General features: G+C 37.0%; 1 protein-coding gene across 1 annotated transcript in view; it reads right to left on the bottom strand.

Annotated features, from left to right (window-relative positions):
• Positions 1 to 4,603: 4,603 nt before the first annotated feature.
• MLIP (muscular LMNA-interacting protein) overlaps positions 4,604 to 12,325 on the bottom strand; it is a 129,701-nt gene continuing 121,979 nt past the window's right edge. Inside the window, exons 15-16 of the mRNA XM_009999268.1 lie at positions 9,290 to 9,343; positions 4,604 to 4,630 (exon numbers count right to left, since the gene is read on the bottom strand). Coding sequence (XP_009997570.1) covers positions 4,604 to 4,630; positions 9,290 to 9,343 — 81 coding nt within the window. The remainder of the gene's footprint in view (positions 4,631 to 9,289; positions 9,344 to 12,325) is intronic.

Raw genomic sequence — 12,325 nt, 5'->3', positions numbered from 1 at the left:
TTTCTAATCAGCTTCAGAACACAGGCAACAGCAGTGGCCATCAAGGCTCTGAGTGCTGGAGGCCACTTGTAGATGGACAGCAGAGCCCACCCCATCAGAAGATGGGGTCCTTCCCTTCCCCTGGCTACCATAAGTGAACAAGGGTCAAGCTTTGCAGCCAGACTCAGAGGGAGAGCTGCAGTACTGCTACCTTATGCCAGGAAATTTTTATTTATTATTTTTTTTCCAGCTTAAATTGTAGCTCACAGCAACAATAGAAACACCACAACACTGTAGGGTGTTGTGAACAGTCTGTGTGTCAGACTGCGAGAGAGGATGAGGGAAAAGGGGGACTATAAACCCTCACTAAGCATAGGCAGTCATTGTGATCCTGATGGGAATGTGTGTTTTACCAGAAAAAGAAATTAATAAAAGCAGGGTAAATACATCAGAACTTGGACTAAATATATTGTACTATTGAATAACCACTATCCATTAATTTTAGAGTACTACTGAAAAAGCAATCTATTTTTCATGCTGACTTCTGCTCTTTATAATCTCTCCTTGAAGGATTTTTTTCTCTTAATATTTTTTCCATTGGTTTCTCAGGATAGACTTCCTAGAATGTACTTGCCAATATACTCTAATTTTTCATTCGTAGACTGAAGCTGTTTGAACAGATAGGGAAACTGGTTTTTAAGGTATGCAACAAACTCACAAACCCAAAACTCAACAAAAGGATTCCTCTTTTGCACTTCCTTTAATTCCAGTATTTCCCCTTCCTGCTTGTGTTCCTTCCACCTACTGCCTTCAGTCTATTGCCTGGGCTAATTTAAACCTAAACCATACCATGTGAATAATTCTATTGGCTAGACATGCTAGATGGGATTTGGGCTTTGCAAACACAGAATTCAAGAGGAAAAGGAAGTTCCACTTGGAACAAATTCAGAAGGAAGAAAATGCTTTGAAACAATGGGCAGGAAATCTTACTGAGACTTTTGAGGATCACACGGATCACACTGGTTCTAAACATGAGTTTTGCCCACTTCAGTGCTCTACTGAAAAAAAGTAATATTATTAGGTCCTTGGTGGGTAAACCTATTACATCTTGTACAATATTTATTGTTAGATATGTTTGTATGTATTGATTTATAGCTATTTTTTTTAAGTTTTTAATACATTTTTGTTATATTTACCTATATGTGTTGATTTCTGTCCCTAAGAACTCTCTCTTGAAACCCCAGAAATGCTTTTCTCAATTTTTTTTAACCATCTGGTTAATGGTTATGCTGTCCACAGTATGTACACACTTCTAGTATTTTTTCATTGAGAAAAGAAGCTATTCTAAACAAAACCAACAAAGTTACACATCTATCAATCTGTTAATGACATTCTGAAGGATGTGTGTGCTCCAGTATCAGGGGGAAAAAGTGTATTTTACACATACAGAGAGACTCACTGATTGCTGCCCTTCTGTTTTCGCAGTTCCAGAGTTCAACAGTTTTAATGCAGGCTGGACTGAAATTACATCAGGTCAAAAATAGTGCAAGAGGATGAGTAGCCTAAGATCTAAGATTTAAACTTTTTGATTGTAATGTTTTAACTGATGTTAATATTTTCTGAATTAATTCGTGTCATTAATTCTAATGAAAGCAGCAACAATTCTCACTAAAATATTAATCCTAATATCAATGTGGCAGCAGGTAATATGCTTCTGCACACCAGGACAGGGCAAATTCAATACATATGTACCTGTTGGGGGATTTGCGGTTCAGGGAATCAAGGGATCAGGGAGAAGTCAGTACACTCATGCAAGTGTAGACAATCAGCTTCCTTAGACTTTTATAGTGTATTTTGGAAGCAAATTGTTCAAGATCAAGGCTCAGGTAATACTGTGTGGGAGCAGCACAGGATTAAAAAACAGCAGCATTAATTTAAGAGGAAAGTGGTGATTCTTCCATGTGCTCCAGGAGCGTAGCTGGTCATGCTGCCTTCCCAAAAGAGCTGTAAATATTGCATGGTAGAGAAGTATCACTGGGCAAGCAGATTGCTGTGGGTGTTGACACAAAGGTTAGTAATTCCTGGAGTATTTAACAAAACTTAAGTGTCTGTGTGGTGGTAAAATGTGACCAAGGTCAAGAGTACAGGAGCATTCCCTTCCCGAGGATGCTGACATTTGTTCACAGCTATTTGAAATACCTAGAGCTAGACTTAAAGGAGTAAAAATAAGAATCGCAACAAGCACTTTGCAACAAAAATACAGCTTTATTTAATGTCAACATTTATATTATTTCTAAGGAAAATGTGCTGTGTTACATTGGGCATATCTTCAGCAAGCACTTCAAGAAATGATATTTCATTATAGCACATTCATGTGTGTATCTCTGGGGTTAATTATGCTAGTGCATAAGATTATATCTTAAAATAATATTTGACTATTATTACTGCTTTGCAATTAGCATACTGGAAGCATTTTTTAATTTTCTTTTTAATGGTGCTTTAAATATTATTTGTGCCCTGGATTCCTCCTCAGTGTAGAAACAGGCCTCAAAATGCTCTGTGGTTTTAGCTCTTGATCCTAATTTGGGGCTGCAAAAGAAGAGTTTTCTCATTAACACAAAGAATCAAAACTACAGATTAGTAAACTGTGTGACAGACACTGAAGTAATTTAGTTTTCCTAATTTATACAACCTGGTGATCTGGCTAACAAATGTAACTCACGGTTTCACAGAAAAAAAGCCCTAAAAATATATTCAGCCACCTTATTTGTACAAAAGCTGTGGGAGATGACAGCTGGCAGACCAACCCTACCTTGTGAGATGCTTGCCTGTCCTTGCAGCAGGCTGAGATAAACTGTGTTAGCACTTAAATTCCCACATAATTGCTCCTGTCCAAATTCTATATTGAATCTCTCTCTCTGAAATTCAGGCCCATTTCTTTTCTATGCTGAGGAGGAATGGAGAAGTGACTAACATCCTTTTATAACAGCCCATTATGAAGAGATACAAACTGCTGTGCCTCTGCTCTGCTCTTATTTATCTTCTTCTGTGTGAAGACACTGAAACCTTTATATGTTTTCTTAATCCTCCATTTGTTTCCCACATTCCATGCAACTGATTCTTCACTGATACTGAAGAGATATGAGTAATTACCTCCATCATATTATAAGCACTTCCTGCAATATCTTCCTGGAATGGCAATTTTATAAGAAAATCGCCCTCTCCAGTCATATTCAGTTTCTGGTCCTACGTAATCCCAAGGTTCTCTGCTGCAGTGTTATTGTCACTCCTTTTCTGTCTGTGCTTTTTGTATTTTTTTTGTATTTGTCTTCAGTGAATTTTATCATATTGATTTCAAGTCATTCGTCTAATGTAAGCAAAATGTTTTGAATTCTAATCCTGCCTTCCATGCTGCTTGCAAGTCCTCCCAATTGGCCATTACCTGTAAGCTTACATGTGAGTGAGCAAGTAATTAATGGCAATGTTTTATAGTGTTAGAGCTAGAAGACAGCAATGAGAAAGCCTTTGTGAGTCATTCTCCCACTTTGGCAGCAAGTGATTGTTCTCAGAGTACAGTTTCCCAAGCAGTTGCACATCTACCTCCTGTGAATTCAATTTAGTCTGTACCTACTTTGTTTGTCACGTGAGACTGTGTGGAAGATACCCTCTATCAGACACATCCCTTATATCTGTTTTTTCTGTCAAAGAAGGAAATGAGATCAACTTCATAGGATTTGTTTCTGATTTGCTGGTGTGCAAGTCCTCTTATTTTCTCACTACTCTCTAAATGCCTACAAATGTTTATTTTATTACTTTGTTCTGCTGCTAGGGCTGACTTTTCTGTAATTATTTAGGTTTTACTTTCCTCCTCTGTTAGATATGATATTATGTTTGTCTTTGCCCAGTTTTCTGGGAACTTACTCATTCTGCTAATCACTAGTGTTTGAGAAAATTCTTTGGTTAAATATTTTAAGAATAAGTTTCATCAGGCTGTGCCATCCTGTGTACTCCAATTTATCTCAGTATTCCTTCAAGTGTTCCTTTCCTTTCTCTCTCCATGATCCTACTCTCAAACTCTTAATAAAAGCTGCAGTAAACTTTTAGTCATAAGTAACCTTTTTAATCAAGACTGAAACAAAAGAAGGCATGGAACATTCCAGTACTTCATTATATCTCCTCTAAAGCATAGTGCATTATTTGCAATATAGTGTCATTTAACTCTAGCAAATCATTCATTTTAATGGCACTATGTGCTTATGCACTCAAATATAACATCATGCTCATCTTATTTCAGTGACATTACTTCACAATAGAATTCCAGACCACACTTCAGTTTCTCACAACTGTTTGATTGCATTCCACTTAAAATTAATTAAATTGTGACTTTATTCTGTGATGCTAAGATGGGGAATTGTTCTGCACAGGTAATTACTAAGAGAAAATTATTCACCAAACATACCAGATTGTCATCCAAACACTAAAGAGTATAACTATATCTAAAGCATCCTATCATCTTTTTAAACAAAACAATAAAAAAATTGTTCAAGTGACACTAACAGAGTAGTTACATATTCAAAGCGTGACTGTATTCAAGTCAGAAAAATAGTCATACTCACCATCCCAGCTAAATTGAACCTCTTTCATTGGCAACCTGCAGGAAAAAAAAGGGAAAAAAAAGGTGAAAACAAAGTGGAGAGGAGAATAAAAACTGCAGAATGTTAAGCAGGCACTGTTCTACAAACTGGTGGAAAACCGTAAAACAACTCCCCTTTAAAAACATTGATTCTCTGCACTGTTAATTTAGAGCTATGCTGACCACTGGGGATCATTTTTCATGCATCTACATGTTTGAGAAAGTACACTGCACATGGCAAATTTCAATGGACAAGCATCACCTTGGGTTTTCAATTCTTTTTTGGGCCACATCTTCAGACGCCAGAGCATGTTGTCAAATTTTCCATTCACATGGTGCAGATGTTGCTTTACTCCACCTTAACAAGCCCAAGAAGCAGGGTGGACTACAGAGTGAATGAATAACTGGCTTGACCACTGGTCTAAAAAGACAGCAGTCACCAGTTCCAAGTCTGCTCCATGAGTCATTTCAGAGGATGCTAAGGTGACTGTATTCAAAGGGGACAAAATACAACAGTTTTTTTCTTAAAGCCAAATAGAATTAGATTAAAATGGTAATTTAAATTAATTACTGGTGTTTCCTACTTCCTCTAAATCGCATGTATATTGCTATCCTTTCATACTTTTTCATGTCAATTAACCATATAATTGATACATCTACAGTAATAGTTTTATAGCAATGACATTAGAAATAAAATCCTATAAATGTATAAAATACCTTTTCCTTGTTAATACCTGGTGATCTAATATTCATAGCAGTAGCCTATCACTGAAACCTTTTACTTTAAGCAAGGAGATATCATTGAAGCTGGCCAAAAGTATTGCCCAAGTACATGCTGCAAGTATAAATCTCCTGTTGTACATATAAAGTATTAAAATTTAAGAAATTTAAAGCATTATTAAAGTATAAAGTAAATAGAAAGTATGTCTCCTGATATTTAAGGGTTTTATTTGAGAATTTACAGACGTGCTTTTTTTGGACCTCCCATTCTGTTTACAAAAATAAGAAGACTACAGTTTACTGTTCTCTTTTAGTAGCCTATCCATTTAGGAGGTTAAAGAATTTGTCACAGCTAACACCTAAAATTCTTACTCCTTTAGCAAAAGTAGTAGTTATTCTTACTTTTAATGTTCATTTGCTGGGTCATTACATTCTCAGGTAGTTAACTGTTATGATGATATGGAGAAAGCCTAAGGCTGCAGTCCTTGGCTTAGTGAAAACAAACTAAGAGTGGTGAGGCTATTACTTCAAAGAGGTATTGTTAATTTTCCAAAACATTTTGGAACTTCACAGGTCAAGTCAGAACAGTTCTCATTTTGGAGTCAAGTGACATCAAAGTATTTTTCTCATTTGCATCACCCAAGACCTTTTTTTATATGTATTGCTGTTGCCCTTTGTCTTATCATTTGCTGCCTTAATTGCTACACTCAGTCTCAGTCTGTGCCACATTCTTTATGACTTGCCTATTGCTGCCTCATTTATTACATAATTAATACATTCTGCATATCAGCAGTGCTGCAAAGACCTCTCTGACCCAGGGGTGGGAACAGGAGAGATGCTGACTTGGTCACAGTGTAGTGCACACATGTTCTGCAGCCTGGATGACGATGAAGCTGATGACAATGTTCTGCCATACTAACATATATCAGCTTTCCACTATCTGGAGGACAAGGCTATGATTTAGTACAAGACTGAAAGCAAACATTGAACGATGCATTCACAATACAACAGGTGGAGAACCAATGTTTGTGACTCTAAGGGAAGCAGAGAAGCAATGCAGACTTTTGCCCCACTCTGTCCTCATGTTGGGAAGGATCTGTCCAAGCACCAAATAGAAGAAGGTGTTTGAACAAAGGAGTTGACTTTTGATTAGGAGCAGCTTCTGATACAAGTCCTTCTAGTTTCATTAGGTATCTACCATACCCCTGTTCTTGCTTTGACAAGCTTTATCTTTCAAGTTGAAAAAGTATCGAAGGGTACATGAGAGTCATGTTGTCAAGCAGCTTTGTGGGAGAATTTCATAAGCTCTGCAACTTTTGTTTTAAATCCAGGGTACGATGACAGTTTGTTGTTTGTTTTTTTTAAATTGGAAGAACATCTCTCTGCTCTGATAATGCCATTTGGGTTGGAGCTTTGGTCTAATGTAAAAGGACTCTTTCATAAAATGGATGCTTTTTCTTATATGTAGAATCTATCAATGATTAATACTAATGTTAACCCCTGACCAGGAACACTCCCTAAGTAAATAAAGATCAAGAGCACTGTATAACAGAACTTTGGAACTTATCGACATTCTCATAGACTTTCAAATTTCAAGAACTTCTGTTGTTAAATGCTTGAAGTGTAGCAGGGTGCATTAATGGTTTCCCCTTGGGAAACAGGGGGGAAAAAAAAAAAAAAAAAAAGATATTCTTGAACTAGCAATCTCACAAATTCACACAAATGACTGTCAGTGAAATCTTGTTACCACTGAAGTCAATGTGTGACTTTAATATGTTAGTATAATATGCTTCAGTTTCTGAACTGATCTTAGTAATGCATTAGTTAAATTATGTGTCTTGTTTCTTATAAAAATTATCTTTAAAAAGATCTTTTTCTTTCCATTAGATCTGCAAAGTTCTCCCTTAATGTGTATATTGTAAAGAAGAAAGATAACAGATGGGGATCTGGCTGTTTGTTTTCCTCCATTTTATTTTCAAATGCAGAAAAATCAGCTGCATCATCAGAGGCTGCTTATATATATATACACACACACACATAAATATTTATCTATGTATATACACACACTTATACAAATACACATATATGCATATTTGTGTGTATATATACACATTTTAGTGTATCTCATGTAGTGCGAATCTGTTTGATCTCAACATCAAATTCATCCTCCGGATTATTAAGTTTCTCTCACCACCCCCTAATGAAATACCTTTACTTCAATAATATTTCAGAAACTCTACAAAGGAGATGGAGAAACACAACCTATCTGAGAAGATCAGCAAGGTATTTGTTTCATTTTTTGACGGCACTTTGAGGCTTCCTTTGGATAGATCCACACCAGAAACCATAACAACTGCTTTCAAGAGAACCCAGAAGTGGCTCCTGGGAGGCAGAGGAAAGGGGACTGATGGTGTACACACAAGCAGAAAGAACCAAAGCAAGCAAAAAGGGAGGAAGCTGGAAGACTGCGATGAAGATTCAAAAAAAACAAGAAGAGATATGAAACAGCTGAAAGTTCCTGACCCTCTGCACAGAGAGGCTGGGGATGCACAGGAGTGTAGAAGGCTATGTTCAAGTCTTGTTCGTGTCTCATACAGTCCCAGTGCAGAGCAGCAGTCCATTGATCCACCCAACAAGTGAGATGTCTACTTTTTTTTTTTTTTTTTTTTTTAACCATTTCCCAGCAGAAATTGAGATAGAACATAAGTATTTATTGTCAGGCTGTCAAAAAAGTCAGAATCCCAGCAAACTCTCTGCTTCCAACTTGTAAAGTGCTTGACCTCAAAACTCCCTCAATATTTTTCAAACCAATAAGAAAGATACTTTGGCAGCAGCTATTGAAAAACACCATTTCATTGATTTAGATGCTCATTTTTCTCCTTTTAGCAAGACTAAAACCTAACTGTAAAATAATAAATGAAGAATAAACTATGTTACAAAAATGTCATTCCTATCTGTACTGTTAAACTCATTAAAAAAAAAATGTGAAATAATTATAAGCATGCATCTATAACCAAAAAGAGGTCTCAGTAGTAAAAAAAATCATTCTTGTGTCATAAATGTACTCATACTGCTATTATTGGTCATAAATTACGCCTTCTTATGTAAATTTCTAAAATAATACAGAAAATGTTCTTTAATTGAAGATGTTCTACTACTTTCCAAAGCCTAGAGTATAAAACATTACAGTTAATTAAATTACATACTTTTATTTCAACTTTGAGGCCATGATTCAGTTTCATGCTCATGATCTTATTGGAAAAAAGACTTGCCCGTGCCAGCAGAACCTTTTTAATTTTTATGTGTTCTGTCTCAAGAGAAAATTGATGTGTAACAGATGGCTTCAGCTCTTACTGAATGAATCATCTCGGGTGGTAATTACTATGGTCCTAGAATGTAGATACATAAAAGTAGCAGAGAATTGGCCAGTGAATTTAGACTTTGAGATTTGTGTCCTTCTTCAAAGTCAAATAACATTGGCACTGAATTTTGATACCAGGCAAACTTCTGCTATTTGTTGCCTCGTGTTTTCTTGACAGTCCTTTACAAAATTCTCAATAACTAATAATCCAAAGTGCTTCTGGTAGTTGTTGTATCTGACAGAAGCTTTACCAGTGAACTCAAATTGTAGAATGTGTGACTTAGATGGGTCTACCTGGATAATTGAACAAATTCAGCTTGCTAACATCTCTACAGCACATACCAGGAACCTGAAGTGTAAATTTTAGCATTACTCCAAAATCACTTAAGCTGCACAGTCTGCAAAACGATTATGGTTTGTTTTGGTTTTTTTCTTCATTTATCATTAAGAATAATGAGTGCTTCTCTCGTCCATGCACTGAACAAAAGCAGATTGAGAGTTCAGCACATTTTTCTCATCAAGTCTACACAAACTACATAAATACAAGACAAAGCTAGCATGCAAATGCTTAAAGCCATTTAATGTTAACTGATTACCTCCTTAGAGCTGAGTGCTTCATTTTCTGGAATAGGCACTATGGGGTGACTGGGCTGATGTCACAGGATGGAGAGAGCATGAAATTAAAAACAGGAAAAAGAAATATCTTGTCAGATCAATCTTTATATAAAATATCATTAGTTTAGTAATTAAAGCCAATACCCTCAGTCATGCAGTGGATAGTGAGGCAACAAGATCACATTTGTGTTGAACACGCCCTCTGACTACTCCTTGTCTGTAAGAAAATCTGTTTCAAGGTATGGCCTGTTTTCTGCCATTTCATATTCCTAGAATTAAAAGGGTGGGGGAGGGATAAATCACAATCCAATTTGAAGAGACACGTCAAATAAAAATCACAGCAAGGGCACCTGACTTACAGTATGTTTAGTATGAGATAACACACACCAACTTAAATAAAACTGCAGCTGTATCTACGTCACTTTGAATATCTGTAGTCTTAAATCTCCTCCAAAAGACCTCTACTTAATCTTAAATTTCACAGACGTAAATAATACAATCTTTATCTAAAAAACTGCTTTACAGCAGCAGTTAGTACGTGCAGAAAGGAGTTTTAGATCTCAGTTATTTTCCAGTTTTGAGTATTACATTGTTTGCATCCGAGTTATGAAGTTTGATGGATGTGATTCAAGTGAAGAAACATACCAATTCCAGTAAGATTTTAATTAGAATATAGGTAAATAGGTAAACTGGAGCTTATAAAGGCAATCATAAGGTCATAATCTTGTGAGGTTTCCTATACAGTGACACAGAGACATCCCTTTTAGAGCAAAGGCTGCTGAAAATATCTGGGCTTGGGTATTTTAGGACTGTAAAAAACAAATTCGGAAGAAACCTGCTATTTTCAATGTACAAATATTTTACTTTATGTAGATCAAATAGTAAATAATTACCAAAAAAATAAAATGTGTTTCTTTAAAAATGTTCCTCTTGACCTAGGAAAATTAACGTTGAAACTCTGCTTTTTGAGAAGAAAAACAGGCCCTATAAAGAAAGGAGGATACTGGAGTGAAATATACTCTGTTTTCATGAAATCATATTATGCATCTGTGTTGTGCTTTGCCTTTGCAAACTTGTCCTTACTCAATTTTAAGGAAGCAGGAATCAAGTCTAGCAATAACAGCAGTGGTTACAGAACCAAACCAAATGGTTTGAACCATTTGCTTTTTATTTATATTTTTTCCCCAAAAAATAAAGGTAAGCAAATAACTTCAGATGATAAGTTTATTTATTTATTCTGTACATTTAGACAATGGGATCATTTTAGGTAAAGGAAGAGTAAGGAAGGGGTAAAGAGCAGCATCCCTCTCTCTGCTGCAATTTCAGCCAGTAGAGCTGCCAAAGCAGCCCCCAGATCTTACACAGCAGGACAGGTCTTCACAGAAGACACAGGAGGTGGTTAATGACCTATAAGGGAGACAGCACTCCCATTTCCAAACCCAGCATCCTGCAGCTACTGAGGGTGGGCAGTCCTTGGTAACACACAGGTACAAAGCAACACCTCAGGCTCTAGCAACACCTGTGGGACCTTGGCAAGCTTGTTTCACTGAAATAAACCCTAGATTTAAGTTGCCTGTTACCTCACCAGCATATGACATCTCTGTATTCCAGGCAAAGAAAGAAGGGACAAACACAAGGAAAACAGGAAAAGTACTGATCATATTCTGTTTACTTTACAACATGCACCTAAGCTCTCTGAGAAGGGTTGTCCACTGCTTGAAAGAAAGTTCCCTAGTCAGGTAAGGATTTGGGAACACAACAGCTCTTTTTCTCAGATTGTCTAGAAAACCAATGAAAAATAAATTCCCATTGTGTTATCTTGTACTAACCTTTCTTGCTGGTATTCACTGCCTACTGTACTAATTTGAAAAGCCTTTCTGAGTCATGATTCTGCCTTACCCTGTTCTCTGAGTATGAGGTCTCAAGTCCCTGCTTGGACCTGACAAAAGCAATGTTCTTTTTTTTTGTCCAAGAGATACCCTCTTTTCAAACTGAAGAGTCAACATGTGTAACAGTCTCCACAGAGGGAGAAAGTTATCTGTATTTTCTGGACAGACTCACTTAACAATTATTATTTTGGAGAGGGTTAATTGAAAGAAGACAAGACAGAGGCAAACAAGGACTTCACTGACAAATGATGGAGGTGAAATTTAAAACAGGCTTAAGACTTAGAGAAAAACTGGACAATATACAGTTCTCTGTTTTCAAGAGGCTTCTCTGACATAAAACCCATGAAGATATCATAGAAGAGTCTATATGTTCTAACAGTCAGGTGCCTGGACACTGGATTTTGCCCTGACATGGGGTCTAGTCTTAGAGAAATCATTTAAGGCATTTATAAGAAACTTTATCTAGTCTTTTAGTGAATATGGAGCACATAAGCCAAGTACTGCATCCTTTCTGTTACATAATGCTTGGTCTTCAGATCCTGAAAGGAAGGTATTGGGTTTTTCCCTGGGATTGTACAGCTCTGCTTTTGCCAGCTGCCAGGGAGCTGAGTGCCTTGGCCTGGGTGACTCCATTCTAATGAGCTGGAGGCCTATTCCCTGTGTTATTTTCACTGTGTCAGTGTAATCTGAAGTGCCAGCCTTGCTGTGGAAAAGATCCCATGCCTTTCCTTCTGGAGTTTCACCAAGAGGCTACAGAGCCTTATTCTTTCCTCATTGATTTTTCCTTACAAATATAGAATCACAGAATTGTTTGGATAGGAAGGGACTTTAAATATCATCTAGTTCAAACTCCCCCTGCATGGGCAGAGACACTTTCCACTAGAACAGGTTGCTCTAAGCCTCATTCAACCTTGTCTTAAACACTTCCAGGGAGAGGGGCATCCACAGCTCCCCTGTGCCATTGTCTCACCACCCTCACAGTATAGAATTTCTCCCTAACATCTAATCTACATCTACCCTCTTTCAGTTTAAAACCACTCACCTGTCCTATCACTAGATGCCCTTGCAAAAAGTCCCTCTCCAGATTTCCTATAGGCCCCTTCACGTACTGGAAGGCTGCAATAAGGT

This window comes from Chaetura pelagica, unplaced genomic scaffold (genome assembly GCF_000747805.2).
Source record: "Chaetura pelagica isolate M959 unplaced genomic scaffold, ChaPel_1.0 scaffold90, whole genome shotgun sequence".
Taxonomy (NCBI): Eukaryota; Metazoa; Chordata; class Aves; order Apodiformes; family Apodidae; genus Chaetura; species Chaetura pelagica.
This window is presented reverse-complemented; position numbering and strand designations above follow the sequence as displayed.